A 15445-nucleotide genomic window follows, 5' to 3' on the forward strand; every position below is an offset into this window, starting at 1 on the left:
TCAATCAAACCTTTTTGTATTTTGATTTAAGAACGAAGTTTTCACGGAAGCCGTCTTCTGAGTGTATCTACTTTGACACTGGTATGTATATCAGTGTTAATACCATGCGGTCTAAATGCTCTTAACGGCTCACACTAAAGAGAGGAATGTATTGACAAATTATCCATGGCCAATGTTCATGCGCTATTTGAGACGTACATCAACGTTCTCACGTCATTAGCACTCCTGTGGAATGATCTTGCTGACAGTCTCAAAAAGCCTAATTAAAAAAATAAAAGAAAATTTCGAAGAAAAAACACAACCAGTTATATTCACTCAAAATGTATACTAGGGCTAAATCACAACCATTACAAATGTTCAACTACAAAAATAATTAATCAAAAAGCAGGCCTTAGTATTAAAATTACTTAAAAATAATACTTTACTTAAATATACATTAAACATTACATTTCAAAAGGAATCATTTGTGGAAACAGTGATAGTTGTGCCGCTGATAATGTCAAATATTTCCAGTAGAAAAACCGATTCCTTTGCCACAAACAAAAGTTAATGCGAACGTTAGCCAGGACATAATTCACTTCTTTTCACAGCAAATAAGTAATGTGAAAAACAAATACAGAAAAAAAACCTCACAAGCTACAGAAAAAAAGAAGAAAAAAAAGCTACCGTTGGTGTTGGGTGGCAATATGTGTGAATGTATTGTTTTGTCAATTACAAACGTTCCAACAACCTACCTTTCTTGTTTTTTGATTGACAAGCTACACAAAACGACGTAAAAGCCGAACACTACAAAGTGACAGTCAATCTGTCTCGGTTCTGTGTGCCAACATCTGGAAGACATCTTACACTTTCACGAGTAAAGATAAAAACGTGTGCATAAAAGTCATATTTGATTTGTACAATGTTACAACATTGAGCATAGAGGAAGTGATCAGCAGAATGCCAGGCCTTGCTTCGCCCCTCTTCACCTTTACGCGCGCGTGCGCGTGTGTGTGTGTGTGTGTGTGTGTGTGTGTGAGTGTTTGTGTGTGTGTGTGCGTGTGTGTGTGTGTGTGTGTGTGTGTGTGTGTGTGTGTGTGTCTGTGTGTGTGTGTGTGCCAATACTTCTTAATGGGGAAGTATGACCCATTCAATTGCTGCCTTTAAAAAACATACGCTAGCTACAGTAGTAATCATTTTTAATTTGTTATCATTTATTTTCTAATCAACTTCTTTTAATTTGATACCCCAAAATGGCAATACAATTCGAAAAATGAAATAAAGTGGTACTGTGTATGAAAGTTATATCAACCCCATCAGTGAAGTAATAACATGTGTATAACTTACAAAAGATAGAGTGACACTTTCTACACAATAACTTTTTGTATCACATTTTTGGTCTTTTGTGATCAAATATTGGTTGTAATGGCAATTACAATTACTTTCAGCCCACACAGTGATTAACAAACATCCGGGTTAACACAACACAGACCTGGGAACCCAAGTTTTGCACTCGGAGTATTCTCAAACAAACTTGGTCATTTTCAGACAAATGAACGTACTCCACACAGCACTTGATCATCCATCATTCAATCATGCTTCAAACGCGACCGTCACACCGTTACTTAAATTCACCAAAACATTTAAAACAAATGCTTCTTCCAATGTTTACTGACAAAAACTGTAATCATGTGTCAAAATTCTGGATCGGCTTCGGGACGCGCTAGTGAGGAAAAGTAGTCTATGAATTCTTCTCGTGGTCTTTGTTTTCCAATGACCATACTTATCGTATTCTAGACAATCATGCGTACAATCTACGGCGAATTCGTATGGGTTCCCAGGTCTGACAACTCCATTCCAATTATGCATAACTTTGTGAAGTTACGTTTACAATACTCCACGAGAGAGGTACATATCCTGTCAGCAAAATGCATCACCATTGGTTCAATATACAGCTGTGTGCCTGTTAAACAATATGTCTGTACAAATATATCTACAGTCACGTCCACTCAATGGTACATGCAGTGAAAACTCTTTCTCCAACAATCAAAATGGTCAAGAAAAGATATCCCCGCAAATGATACAAACTGTTGGGAAAGTGATAATAAAATAACTGTTGCTGGTTAAAACAAATCTGTCATAAAAAGGTTGCTTTTGCATAGACTTGAAACCAAATGAGCACAAGTGTTAACATTTTGTTATGGAAGGGCTTCAGTTTGTGACAGGTAGGAAAGACTAACAACTTATCATCAGTGACAACCAGTACTGTGACAGTGTGCGCGTGTGTGTGTGTGTCAGTGCGTGTCAGTGTGTATGTGTGTGTGTGTGTTAGTGTGTGTTAGTGTGCGTGTGTGTGTGTGTGTGTGTGTGTGTGTGTGTGTGTGTGTATGTGTATGTGTATGTGTGTGTGTGTGGGCGTGTGTGTGTGTTCATGTTCGTTCATTCCTAAAATGTGGTTTACATATAGTAAAAAATTTTTCATTTGAACCAATCACATTTGCATGAATTTGCATAGATACAAAATATGCAAATCAGCAACGTGATGTTGTGAAAGACATCGCAAACAGCACAACAGTAGCACAGTATTCACACCTCCCACCAACAACGTCCTCATCTCCAGTGAAAATTGTCATCCAACGTGAAACATATCGCCGTTACAATAACCAGAGGACAAATATGTTTGACCTGATTATAAAGCGCCTGTATTATATAACCTGTGATCCAAAGTAAAACATATTACCATAACAATAACCAGGGGACAAATTCATTTGACCTGATTACAGCGCCTTTACGCCTTTTCTACCGTGAGTACGTCATCATTCCTGTGGTGGTAATTCAAACCATGGTTTCCATGCTATCAATAACAGACACCTTAGAAATGCTCTTTCTGGTATAAAGTGTCAGTTTAGAGGAACGATAACTGTTTTTAAAGTGAAGGTGAGGGGATGGTATTTAGGACTGGACAAGGATGGAGAGGGAGGGGGAAGGAATGGAGATAGCGGATGTGGGCGGGACCTAGAAGTAAGGAGGGAGGGGGGGAGGGTGTTGTAGTGGAGTTTTGGCGCCAAACGTTCTGGCAAGAGAGTGCCAGAGGATATACGCTCGCTCATTAGCAAAGCAGCAGCAGCATTAAAGTATGCCCGTCAGCTAGTAAACATTATTTTATATCAATAACAGACACCTTAGAAATGCTCTTTCTGGTATAAAAAGATATGTAAAAAGAAATTGCTCTATTAAAACAATTTGCATTTCAGAGCCCTCATCATGCAACCGATAATGTGTCTTAAATCTTACATCAAGTGCCAATATAAGTTTGATATCATTCCATGTCAGTGTAAATGACAATCACACACGGCATTCACTGTAATGTTACACAACCTAGAAAATGTCATGAAACGAACATCTCAGGCACACTTAAACATCCTAACATGAAAGTCACATCCAAGTGTTATCAACAACTACATTACTTAACAATTCAGACCACTGCACTGGGACGTTTGTTCTGGATTGTCAAGAATACTTAAACATTCAAATATATAAACTTTGTCCGAGTTAATAAAATCATCGCAAGAGAGCATGATAGTTCCTGTTTTACACTGCTCAAGTGTAGCTTGCATAGTTACAGTTTTAAAATAATTACCCTTGTCATCCTTCTGATAAATCAGATCTTTTGTTCACTCTGCGTAGACTGTGAAAAAGATGAATGGATAATATAGATAAAACACAGCGGTATATGTGTAAGCATTGATGGGATTGGTTAACTCTTTGATGACGGATGCATACCTTAATGAGCATTGGAATGTAACTGTACTTTGCAAGCCTCACATGGCGGGTACAACTGTAGTTTTAAATACATTTACCATGATGCAATACGGCCAAAGCATTTGCATGTATTTTGTAAGGATCCATGAATTCTATGAACCTTTGCTAAACAGAGTCAAGTGGAAAAAACACCCCATACTTTAAAAAGCAACGCCAGTCCTTATTTTTACTTTAAAAGAAACTTCCCCTTTCTGGTAAAGAATCAGGGCTGTGAGTGTTACTTGAAGTAACAGTACACAAGCTCCATGTCTACACAAGTACCAGTATATCAAAGTTGTACATACAGATCCTTGGCAAAATATATACTTATTCAATTGATGTATGATATGGAAGCTCACACCAGCTCTATAAAAATATATATATACATATTTAAAGAAATATTACAGATCTTGTAATGTACAGACTCTGATGCCGTAGAGTTGTGAGCAAAAGTGAACAGGGAGAGATATATATAATAGAGTATAGTATAGTATATAATATATAGTATTCTTTCCCCTTCATCGGGAATGAAGCAGGTGAGAGTGACAGGTTGGTAGTTTCCACCTGATGAAAGGACGTCACAGTATGCACCTGCTTGCTTTGTGCCTTTCAGAACAAGAGCAGGATAAAGTTGTCTTGGAGTTCTGAGGTAATTTGTTCCAAATTCACTTGTACAATTGTGAAGAAGAAAAATTTGATCAAAAATGATCCACCATCACCGACACACTGCTCTGGTTGACATGACCTTGAGCGACGCCCTCTGACCCTGCCAAGGTCACGTTCTGCCACTGGGTGGGTTGACCTGCAAAAGAGATGACAGTAGGTGATTTTCAGAAATAACTCTGTCAGGATTTGCAAGCATTGTGGAAGAGTTGCGCCCCTTACCTCGTTAAAAAGGTTGACCAGTTAACTCATTCGCTGCGCGTCGGAACTGGAATTCCGACACCTGTGTTTAGCGTTGGCTGCGTGCCGGCACTTGAGTTCCGACGGATATCACGAATTTTTAACGGTGTAAACGGTCCTGCTGACCAAGGGAAACAACCCCTGCAATGAACTTCTATCTGTCTACAGTGGTACCATTCACTGTAAACAGTTCCTTCCCTTAAATTGTTGGGATTAATAAAAATTTTGTTGACGGTGTGCGACCCACGTGTTTTGACTTTTCCAAGATGGCGGATCGTTCTGCTGAGACGTAGTAACTTGAAAAGAGTGCTAGAACGTGTTATTCAGTACGGTTCTGATCTTGACCTCAGTGATGATGATAGTGGAGATGATATTTTAGATTCTGGTGACGATTTTGTGCCAATGGACGATCATTTGGGTGATGATTCGGGCAATGCAAGTGTCGATCATGACATTGTGTATGATGAACCCATGACGTAGAAAGTTTTTTTGTTTTGCTTCAAATTGGATATTTTGCGTGGATATGAAGACAACAAAAGGTATGTACTTTCAAATGTTTCATATATTTTCTAAAAGAATAAGTTCCAAACTTTGCAAAAACATAAGGTATGTAAGGTTATCTTGTGTTGTTGATTTTTAATATTTTTTTCAAAATGGCTCTAAATCGCGCGTTGGCAGGGAACACAGGGGAAATTTAGCTGCGCAGCGAATGAGTTAAACCCACGATCGCAGTGAAAAACGGACTCCTCCAATGTGTATGATATGCAGTGTCCAATCGACACGCCCAATGTGTATGATATGCAGTGTCCACTCGATGTGCCCAATGTGTATGATATGCAGTGTCCAATCGACACGCCCAAAGTATGTGAACATGCATCCAACTTCAAGTGGATGGATGCTTCTCCCTATGTGTAGATGTTTGACATGTGTCAAATCTTGTGTGAGAGCCTTGAGAGATGTGTCAGGTTATCACGCTACTCACCAGAGGGCGAATCGCTGGACTTGAGAGATGTGTCAGGTTATCACGCTACTCACCAGAGGGCGAATCGCTGGACTTGAGAGCGAAGGACCAGCTCTCGGGGTTGACGGAGGCGGAGTGGGGCAGTCTCAGCTCCACGGGCTTGTTGAACGACAGGCCGTGAGGGCCACACATCACAAGAGGGCTCAGCAGCGTCTCACCTGATCAACACACACACACACCGCTACATTTTGTCTTCATCATAAGAGCCAGTGAAAAGAGCATGAACTACATCACGTCCAGTTGTCTAGACAAAAGGTCAACAAAAACATGAAGCTGTTGTAGGAATTTATCCTCTCTCAACTGTCACATTGCTGAGGCACGTACACATACACTACTGAGGCACGTACACATACACATACACTACTGAGGCACGTACACATACACATACACCACGCTATATATAGCGCGTATTCCGTGGGTACAGTTCTAAGCGCAGGGATTTATTATTTTTTATAAATGTTTTTTTTATGCAATTTATATAGCGCACATATTCAAGGCGCAGGGATTTATTTATGCCGTGTGAGATGGAATTTTTTTTACATAATACATCATGCATTCACATCGGCCAGCAGATCGCAGCCATTTCGGCGCATATCCTACTTTTCACGGCCTATTATTCCAAGTCACACGGGTATTTTGGTGGACATTTTTATCTATGCCTATACAATTTTGCCAGGAAAGACCCTTTTGTCAATCGTGGGATCTTTAACGTGCACACCCCAATGTAGTGTACACGAAGGGACCTCGGTTTTTCGTCTCATCCGAAAGACTAGCACTTGAACCCACCACCTAGGTTAGGAAAGGGGGGAGAAAATTGCCAACGCCCTGACCCAGTGTCGAACTCGCAACCTCTCGCTTCCGAGCGCAAGTGCGTTACCACTCGGCCACATTCCACCTGCTGAGAGTTATTGATTGACCATCCTCAAGTAAGCTTATCTTATTTCCCTTGACTTCCAACTTAAGTGTGCCTACACGTACGCACGCACGCATGCAGACAGATTATGATGACTCACCTTTGTCTTCGTCCAGGGGAGGCAGAATGCTGTTGCCACTGCAGACTTTAAAGTAGATCTCCTGTGTTACTCCTGCATCTAGCGCTCCCTCCGGTATCACGATGCTGACACCTGTCAACACATACACCTCCCAGTTAGGCTGACACCTGTCAACACACACACCTCACAGTTAGGCTGACACCTGTCAACACTTACACCTCCCAGTTAGGCTGACACCTGTCAACACATACACCTCCCAGTTAGGCTGACACCTGTCAACACACACCTCACAGTTAGGCTGACACCTGTCAACACACACCTCCCAGTTAGGCTGACACCTGTCAACACACACCTCCCAGTTAGGCTGACACCTGTCAACACATACACCTCCCAGTTAGGCTGACACCTGTCAACACACACCTCCCAGTTAGGCTGACACCTGTCAACACATACACCTCCCAGTTAGGCTGACACCTGTCAACACACACACCTCCCAGTTAGGCTGACACCTGTCAACACACACCTCCCAGTTAGGCTGACACCTGTCAACACACACCTCACAGTTAGGCTGATACCTGTCAACACACACCTCCCAGTTAGGCTGACACCTGTCAACACATACACCTCCCAGTTAGGCTGACACCTGTCAACACACACCTCCCAGTTAGGCTGACACCTGTCAACACACACCTCACAGTTAGGCTGACACCTGTCAACACACACCTCACAGTTAGGCTGACACCTGTCAACACACATACACCTCCCAGTTAGGCTCGCTGTGGGACACATGGACACACACACATACACCTCCCAGTTAGGCTCGCTGTGGGACACATGGACACACACACATACACACACACAGTCAAAACTCCGAGAGAGGGGGGGGGGGGGAGGTGATAGCGCTATATCTTTACCTCAAACTGTCTGATATATAGAGAACTAGATGATTACCCGCTTCGCCGGGTACCGGCTTCGCCGGGAAGAAGTAGAGCCGAATACCAGGCTGTCCCTGGGACGCCGGCAAAGCCGGCGTACGAAGGAAAGGAGATAAACGCGCAAAACACTGGAGACCTTCTAAAAATAGTAACGTGCAGTGACCTTCTAAAAATAGTAACGTAGTAACGGGAATATGGATTGACGCCACACAGAGGAAGGGAGATAATCGCGGCTGAAAACACTGGAGAAGATAAGGAAGAGTTACTGGTAGTGGATCCCGACAACAACAACAAAAAAACAAAAACAAAATCGGTTCAGCGCGCATGTGTTGAAATATCTCATCGATGAGGTTGTGTCCGGGGTGTAGCTGAATACGGTGTCCAAATTTGAAAAAGATCCACCGAGAACTTTGGCCGTGCATCGCGAACAGACAGACAGACAGACAGACAGACAGACACTAGTTGTATATATATATAGATACTACATCGCTTGCTGTGTCACATCAGATTTACACCAGTTAATTTGTGAATATTGAAATGCTAGCAAAAGCGAGCTTTTCGATATTTGAAGTTAGTGAGGATGTGTGTTGATGGCGAGAGTACCAAGGAACGCCTTACCTGTTTGGTGAGACGTGAGGACCCCTCCGGCACTGGTGAAGACGCCTCGTGCTGTGGCCACCACTGTCTGTCCCTCCTCCAGCTCGCCCCGTCCACCACTGTAGGTGTTAACACATGACATGTCAGTGTCATACACATGGAACTTACAATCATTGTACAAAAAGCTTTGTTGGTGTTAACAAATTACATGTCAGTGTCATACACATGGCACTTACAATCATTGTACAAAAAGCTTTGTAGGTGTTAACACATGACATGTCAGTGTCATACACATGGAAGTTGAAATCATTATAGAAAAAGCCTGAGACAGTCTCAAGAGTCATCAGTTTTGTCATCTTACTTTGAGCAAAATGAAAGAAAGGATGAAGTGAGTTTGAAGCATCGGCCGCATCCCAAAGCAAAAGCAATGTTCATCTACAACTTTCTTACAAATACCTCATGAACAAAATAGTCCAGAAATAACCAGGTTGGTTTGAAAGACATAGGTAAGGATAATGTGTTAACTTATACTACACTTTGTGAATTTATACTACACTTTGTGAATTTATACTACACTTTGTAAACTTATTCTATACTTTGTAAACTTATACTATACTTTGTAAACTTATTCTATACTTTGTAAACTTATACTATACTTTGTAAACTTATACTATACTTTGTAAACTTATACTATACTTTGTAAACTTATACTATACTTTGTAAACTTATACTATACTTTGTAAACTTATACTATACTTTGTAAACTTATTCTATACTTTGTAAACTTATACTATACTTTGTAAACTTATACTATACTTTGTAAACTTATACTATACTTTGTAAACTAGAATGTGTTGATCCAGGACCTCAAGAAAAAGACAGATCAAAGAAGATCAGAATATTTGTTCGCTGTCTATCTTATCATACAGTGAAACCCTATGTAAACAAGTCACTCCCTACCAGAAAACAATCAGAAATTCAACACTGTCACTAACTGTACAATCCTTACCTCAAACAAAGTTGGGTTAGTAACATGAAAATAAATAAAGTTATTCAAGCAGTAAATTGTGATGAATGTTAACATATTGCGTTTCAGATCTTATATCAGGGTTGGTTAAACGTTCTAGCATTAATATATATTGCAGCATCATCAGTGTTGAGTTCAATTTCGTTTGTTGTGAATTTGTACCTAAATAATAAATAAATACGAGAATTTATATCGCGCACATATCTCACCACAAGGCGACTCAAGGCGCACAGTACGAAATATGAGAGAGCCCTGAAATGCAGCCACTCGGCGCAGAAGGGACAGCACTCTATATTTCGGGGGAAGCATGCTGGGGTATTTTCGTGTTTCTATAACCCACCAAACTCTGACATGCATTACAGGATTTTTTCCGTGCGCATTTGGTCTTGTGCTTGCGTGTACACACGAAGGGGGTTAAGTCACTAGCAGGTGTGCACATAAGTTGACCTGGGAGATCGGAAAAATCTCCACTTTTAACCCACCAGGCGGCAGCGACCGGGATTCGAACACACGACCTTCCGATTAGGAGGCCGACGTCTTACCACCACGTCACTGCGCCCGCAATTACTTTAACATGCCTACATCAGAGATTATTGCATGCATGACACGAAGTTCTGTTTACCACCCCTAGCCAGTGCAGCATTCTTACACATGATTTTAGTTGTAAGCTTGTCCTTATAACGGGCAAGGTGGCTTCAACATGTCAAGACTTAACAACTTCCCTGACAGGTTAGTTCCCCCTGGTGAGCCCACTACAAGGGCTGTTCTCTCAGACAGGTTACAACTCAGACAGGTTACAATTCAGACAGGTTACAACTCATGTTCCCTTTTCCACACATGCTTGGTGAGTCGGGGTTCTCCGAGTCAATGTCCACAGGTTATAATACACGTTCTGTCGTCAGGATACACGTGGTGAGTCGGGTTTTGACAGTGAGCAGAATACATTGGGTGTTCTCTGGGTCACCATCCACAGGTTATAATACTGTCTTCAGGATACACGTGGTGAGTCGGGTTTTACCGTGCGCAGAATACATTGGGTGTTGTCTGGGTCACCATCCACAGGTTATAATACTGTCTTCAGGATACACGTGGTGAGTCGGGTTTTACCGTGAGCAGAATACATTGGATGTTCTCTGGGTCACCACCCACAGGTTATAATACTGTCTTCAGGATACACGTGGTGAGTCGGGTTTTGACAGTGAGCAGAATACAGTGGGTGTTGTCTGGGTCACCATCCACAGGTTATAATACTGTCTTCAGGATACACGTGGTGAGTCGGGTTTTGACAGTGAGCAGAATACAGTGGGTGTTGTCTGGGTCACCATCCACAGGTTATATAATACTGTCTTCAGGATACACGTGGTGAGTCGGGTTTTACCGTGCGCAGAATACATTGGGTGCTGTCTGGGTCACAATCCACAGGTTATAATACTGTCTTCAGGATACATGTGGTGAGTCGGGTGTTTACAGTGAGCAGAATACAGTGGGTGTTCTCTGGGTCACCACCCACAGGTTATAATACTGTCTTCAGGATACACGTGGTGAGTCGGGTGTTTACAGTGAGCACAATAAGCGGGTGCTGATCCTCGAGTCCCAACCCACTCTCATTCTCACTCTCACCCGGCAAGGGGAAGCACTCTGTCTGACGTTGACGTGTTGTCCCGCGTTGCCCCGTCTCCAGTCTCTCGCTGAGTAGGACCGCTAGACCCTCTGCTGGCCTCCCCTTGCCTGTTCTCGGCCAGGCCTGATGACCTCTTCAGCGCAGTTTTCTCCCTTGATTTCCTTTGACTGCTGTCTGCTTCGTTAATCAGGGGCAAAGGGGTCACTACCAGTGGGGGTGGGGGAGGGGGCAGGGGCATGGTTTCAGGAGGGGGTGGGGCCTTCTTCGTGGGAATGTCAGTCTCATGTGGGGGTGGGGGAGGGGGGAGTGGCAAGTCAACGGATGGAGTTTCACTCAAAACATTGTGTGGAGGAGGAGGGGCTGGGAGTATGGAGTTGTGAATGTGACGAACTTTGTCCTTAACGCTAGAACCCGACGAAAGCTTTTTCTCTCCGATGATGTTCCAAGCGGCGGGGGTGACATTTCTACCTATGGTGTCTTCAAGATGTGCTGAGGACTGATTCTCCGTGGTCTTTTTCACTGAGCGACTACCGCCATAACTCTGTGTCACACCGCCATAACTCTGTGTCTCACTGCCATTCATCGTGACACGAGTGGACTGGGGTCTACACTTTGACTGCTGGGACGGTAACAAGCTCGCTTTGAGAATGCCATCGTTATGTGCATCCGGGTCATCTACTTTTGCTGAATTTTGTTTCCTGACATCAAACTTTGACTTGGAGCCAGCTTCTTGGGCTAAATGCTCCGTCTTTTCAGTGTTCAAGGTAGATTTAGATCTTCGTTCTTTAGTAGAATGACGCCTGTGGACAGACTCTGTCTCTTCGTACAGGTTCGGTTTTGATTTTGTTTCTTTGGCAGAATTCTGTCTGAGAAGACTTTCATTTTGTTCACCAGTCACTGTCCTATGCACGGACCGTTCAGCAGAGAGTTGTCCGAGAACGCTGGTCCTTGATCTCGAGTTGTCCCTGGCTTGAAGGGAAGGAAAGGTTGTGAGCAACAAAGCCAGCGACACAGGGGGCGGGGGGAGAGGTTTGCTGGGGGCGACACCTATCTCCGTGAATGCAAGGGGAGGGGGAAGGGGAGGGGGAGGGGGAGGAGGGGGGTGCTCTGCGGTACGGTGGCCGGTGTAGGTGATGCTACACATCAAGGCAAAACAAAGATAGGATTGAACATTTTGCAGCAGAGAGAAAGATGAAAAATCTATTTAATAAATATTGCTCTTACTGCAAAGAAACTATGAGAAAATTTACCATCTATAGACTACCCCTAACCCCCCCTCCCCCCCCCCCCCTGCATAAGTGTGAACATATGCATGCTCACACATGCATACACACACACATACACACACACACACGTACATACACACGTACACATGTACTCATATACGCACAAACACACAGTGACAGCCTCTCTCACGCACACACAAGTCACACACATTTATTCTCTCTCTCTCTCTCTCTCTCTCTCTCTCTCTCTCTCTCTCTCTCTCTCTCTCTTTCTCTCTCTCTCTCTCTCTCTCTCAAACACATATGCTCAGTCAAACATTTGCCCCTCCCCCCCCCCCACCCATCTCTCCCCCCCTACTATTCCTAAACACCCCCCAGACCACTCACAAGTCATCTTGAGACCCAGGGTGCACCACGTGGCCTCCAGCAGGCAGACTGGGTCCACTGGAGCTCGTCCTGTACGCCTCGAACGCGCTTCTCTCCCTGGATTCCACGCCAGCTGATGGGCCTTCCCTGCATTTGTGTAAACAGTCAAATTGCAGAGTGATGTCCTCCAAAAAAACAAAACAAATAAGGAATTACGATCTCTTCAAACACATTGTCTACCTTATTTTCTTGATTGTATTGTTTTCAAGTGGAAATTTTTTTCCCTCAGAAGTTTTATAAAATACAAATCAAGGGATAGGGGGGGGGGGGGGGGGGGAGATATTTATATGATTAAGAGAAGGAAAATATACATATTCAATGAAGTACATTTTAACATAAGGCACGATCCAGACTAAAACTTCTCTAAATCAGTTTTTTAATGTGTGTTCTTTTAATTAAATGAAAAGATCTGGTAGCCACAAGGTTGTGCAAGTTTGTCTTGTGTCGTGAGAGCTCTTAGCACTGAATGTCTTGCAGCCTGTATACGCAGTGACCAGATGGCAAGACAGGGCGGAGTGGTGCAGTGACGGGGCTGAGGGGAGCATGCACAGGCCGCACTACATCTGTGCACAGGGTGCCAGTAGGATTAGGATTTATTACATTTGTCTGTATTTACTATGACAGTGATACCTGGGATGTGTGGCCCCTCTGATGAGAGGACACCTCCCTAAAAAGGACACCTTTTGTTGTCACTTTATCTATTATCTCTGACAAAATACACCTGTCCTGACAGGCCGCCTGCACTGTAGGGCCACTTTTGGCTAGTCCCGAAAGTGTCTTTCATCGCAGGTACCACTGTTTTCATAACTGTCTTTTGAAACTGTTTGAATCTCACATGCAGTAGTATGTAGAAACTAGCCGACAGGTGTCATCAAATGACTTTTTGTGCTAAAGTCACTTTTAATTCATTTCTGGGGATTCCTTTTTGCCTGTATAGGTTTTCCCCATCAGAAAATGGTATCAAACTGCTGAATTAAGAATTCTAAATAAAACGAAAACATTAAAAAAAAGCCAAGAAAAAACATGATACCTCAATTCATCGTGAGATTTGGACATGCTCTTCTTGTTGCCATAGAAACCAGGGGTGATCAACTTTTTGTACGAGTCAAAAGTTCTCTGCCCTTCCTGCTCGGTGTCCCAGCTTTTATACTTATTCCAGCGGGCGGCGCCATGCAAGCGTGTCTCAGACCTGGCTCGCTGGTCAGCAGGGCGTGACGCGGATGACGCTGATCGGGTTCTGTGTTGTCGTTGGGCCTCTCGCTCTCTCAGCTGTTCGTCGTCCGTTCTGTGAGGGAGGACAAAGAGGGAGGGAGGGGGGGTGGTGTAGTGGGTGAACGTTGACAGGAAACAGTGCCGGGACCTACACAGTGAAACAGTGCCGGACCTAAACAGTGAAACAGTGCCGGGACCTACACAGTGAAACACGCTAAACACAAACTCCTTTCTTCTTCTTGGTTTTCTTTCCTCTGCTTCCCGCGACAAACTCTTTTAAGACAAACTCTTTTAGGACAAACTCTTTTAAGACAAACTCTTTTAAGACAAACTCTTTTAGGACAAACTCTTTTAAGACAAACTCTTTTAGGATGAACTCTCTTTAAGACAAACACTGATCAAGGCAAACTCTGATAGTGACTTGAAGTTAGTGGTTTTTTTTTTGCGGCCCGATTTTTCCTTCTGTCCTTAAGGCCTGAGCTCTTCAAGCACACCCATAACGTGTCGTGTGTGTGTGTGTGTGTGTGTGTGTGTGTGTGTGTGTGTGTGTGTGTGCATGTGTGTGTGCGCGTGCATGTGTGTGTGCGTGCATGTTCGTGCATGCATGTGTGTGTGTGTGTGTGTGTGTGTGTCTGTGTGTGTGTGTGTCTGTGTGTGTGTATGTGTGTGTGTCTGTGTCTGTCTGTTGTGTGTCTGTGTCTGTGTGTGTGTGGTGTGTGTGTGTGTGTGTGTCTGTGTGTGTGTGTGTGTGCGTGCGTGCGTGTGTGTGTGTGTGTGTGTGTGTGTGTGTGTGTGTGTGTGTGTGTAAAGGAGTGTTTTCACGAGACATATTTTCTCACAGGTGGTTTACTTCTTCTTCTTCTTCTTCTGCGTTCGTGGGCTGAAACTCCCATGTACACTCGTGTTTTTTGCACGAGTGGAATTTTACGTGTATGACCGTTTTTTACCCCGCCATTTAGGCAGCCATACGCCGTTTTCGGAGGAAGCATGCTGGGTATTTTCGTGTTTCTATAACCCACCGAACTCTGACATGGATTACAGGATCTTTTTCGTGCGCACTTGGTCTTGTGCTTGCGTGTACACACGGGGGGTGTTCGGACACCGAGGAGAGTCTGCACACAAAGTTGACTCTGAGAAATAAATCTCTCGCCGAACGTGGGGACGAACTCACGCTGACAGCGGCCAACTGGATACAAATCCAGCGCGCTACCGACTGAGCTACATCCCCGCCGGGTGGTTTACAATGCTTAGATACTGACAGGTAAGAATGTGAAGGGGGTAATATACTGCACAGGCGCATATTGTGTCTGCTCAATAAATTGTACACATGTGTAGAAACTGAACTTGTATTACTTTTCCAATATTTAGAAGTGCGTGGGAGCTGAACTGAAACTGCACCGTTCCTTTTTGACACACCACAACCAGTTGCTTGTTTGAAATAAACTTCCGCAAGATATATCAAGAAAAGAACATTATTCTGAAAGGAGTTACAGTAACGTAACACTTACAGTGAAATAAACTGTTCTTCCTTTCTTATTGCTTGTGCAAGATACGACAAATCAGTATCTTCTCATGAACTAAACATAATCATGAGGGCTTGTGCCAATCAGGTATTAACAGGGTCCCCACTGGTTTTTAGAAACAAAATTCCATGACTTTTCCATGACTTTCCATGAGCCTCAATAACATTTTCCATGACTAGATC

General features: G+C 43.4%; 1 protein-coding gene across 4 annotated transcripts in view; it reads right to left on the bottom strand.

The window, feature by feature from the left end:
- Positions 1-2326: 2326 nt before the first annotated feature.
- LOC138951187 (tight junction protein ZO-1-like) overlaps positions 2327-15445 on the bottom strand; it is a gene marked incomplete at its 5' end in the record, with an annotated part of 77834 nt that continues 64715 nt past the window's right edge. For 3 of the 4 annotated variants that reach the window (XM_070322825.1, XM_070322824.1, XM_070322823.1), the window contains 6 exon segments: positions 2327-4582; positions 5719-5862; positions 6718-6828; positions 8250-8347; positions 12490-12615; positions 13559-13813. In XM_070322825.1, coding sequence (XP_070178926.1) covers positions 4479-4582; positions 5719-5862; positions 6718-6828; positions 8250-8347; positions 12490-12615; positions 13559-13813 — 838 coding nt within the window. 4 annotated transcript variants of the gene reach the window in all.

The sequence above is a fragment of the Littorina saxatilis genome, linkage group LG16 (assembly GCF_037325665.1).
Source record: "Littorina saxatilis isolate snail1 linkage group LG16, US_GU_Lsax_2.0, whole genome shotgun sequence".
Lineage (NCBI taxonomy): Eukaryota > Metazoa > Mollusca > Gastropoda > Littorinimorpha > Littorinidae > Littorina > Littorina saxatilis.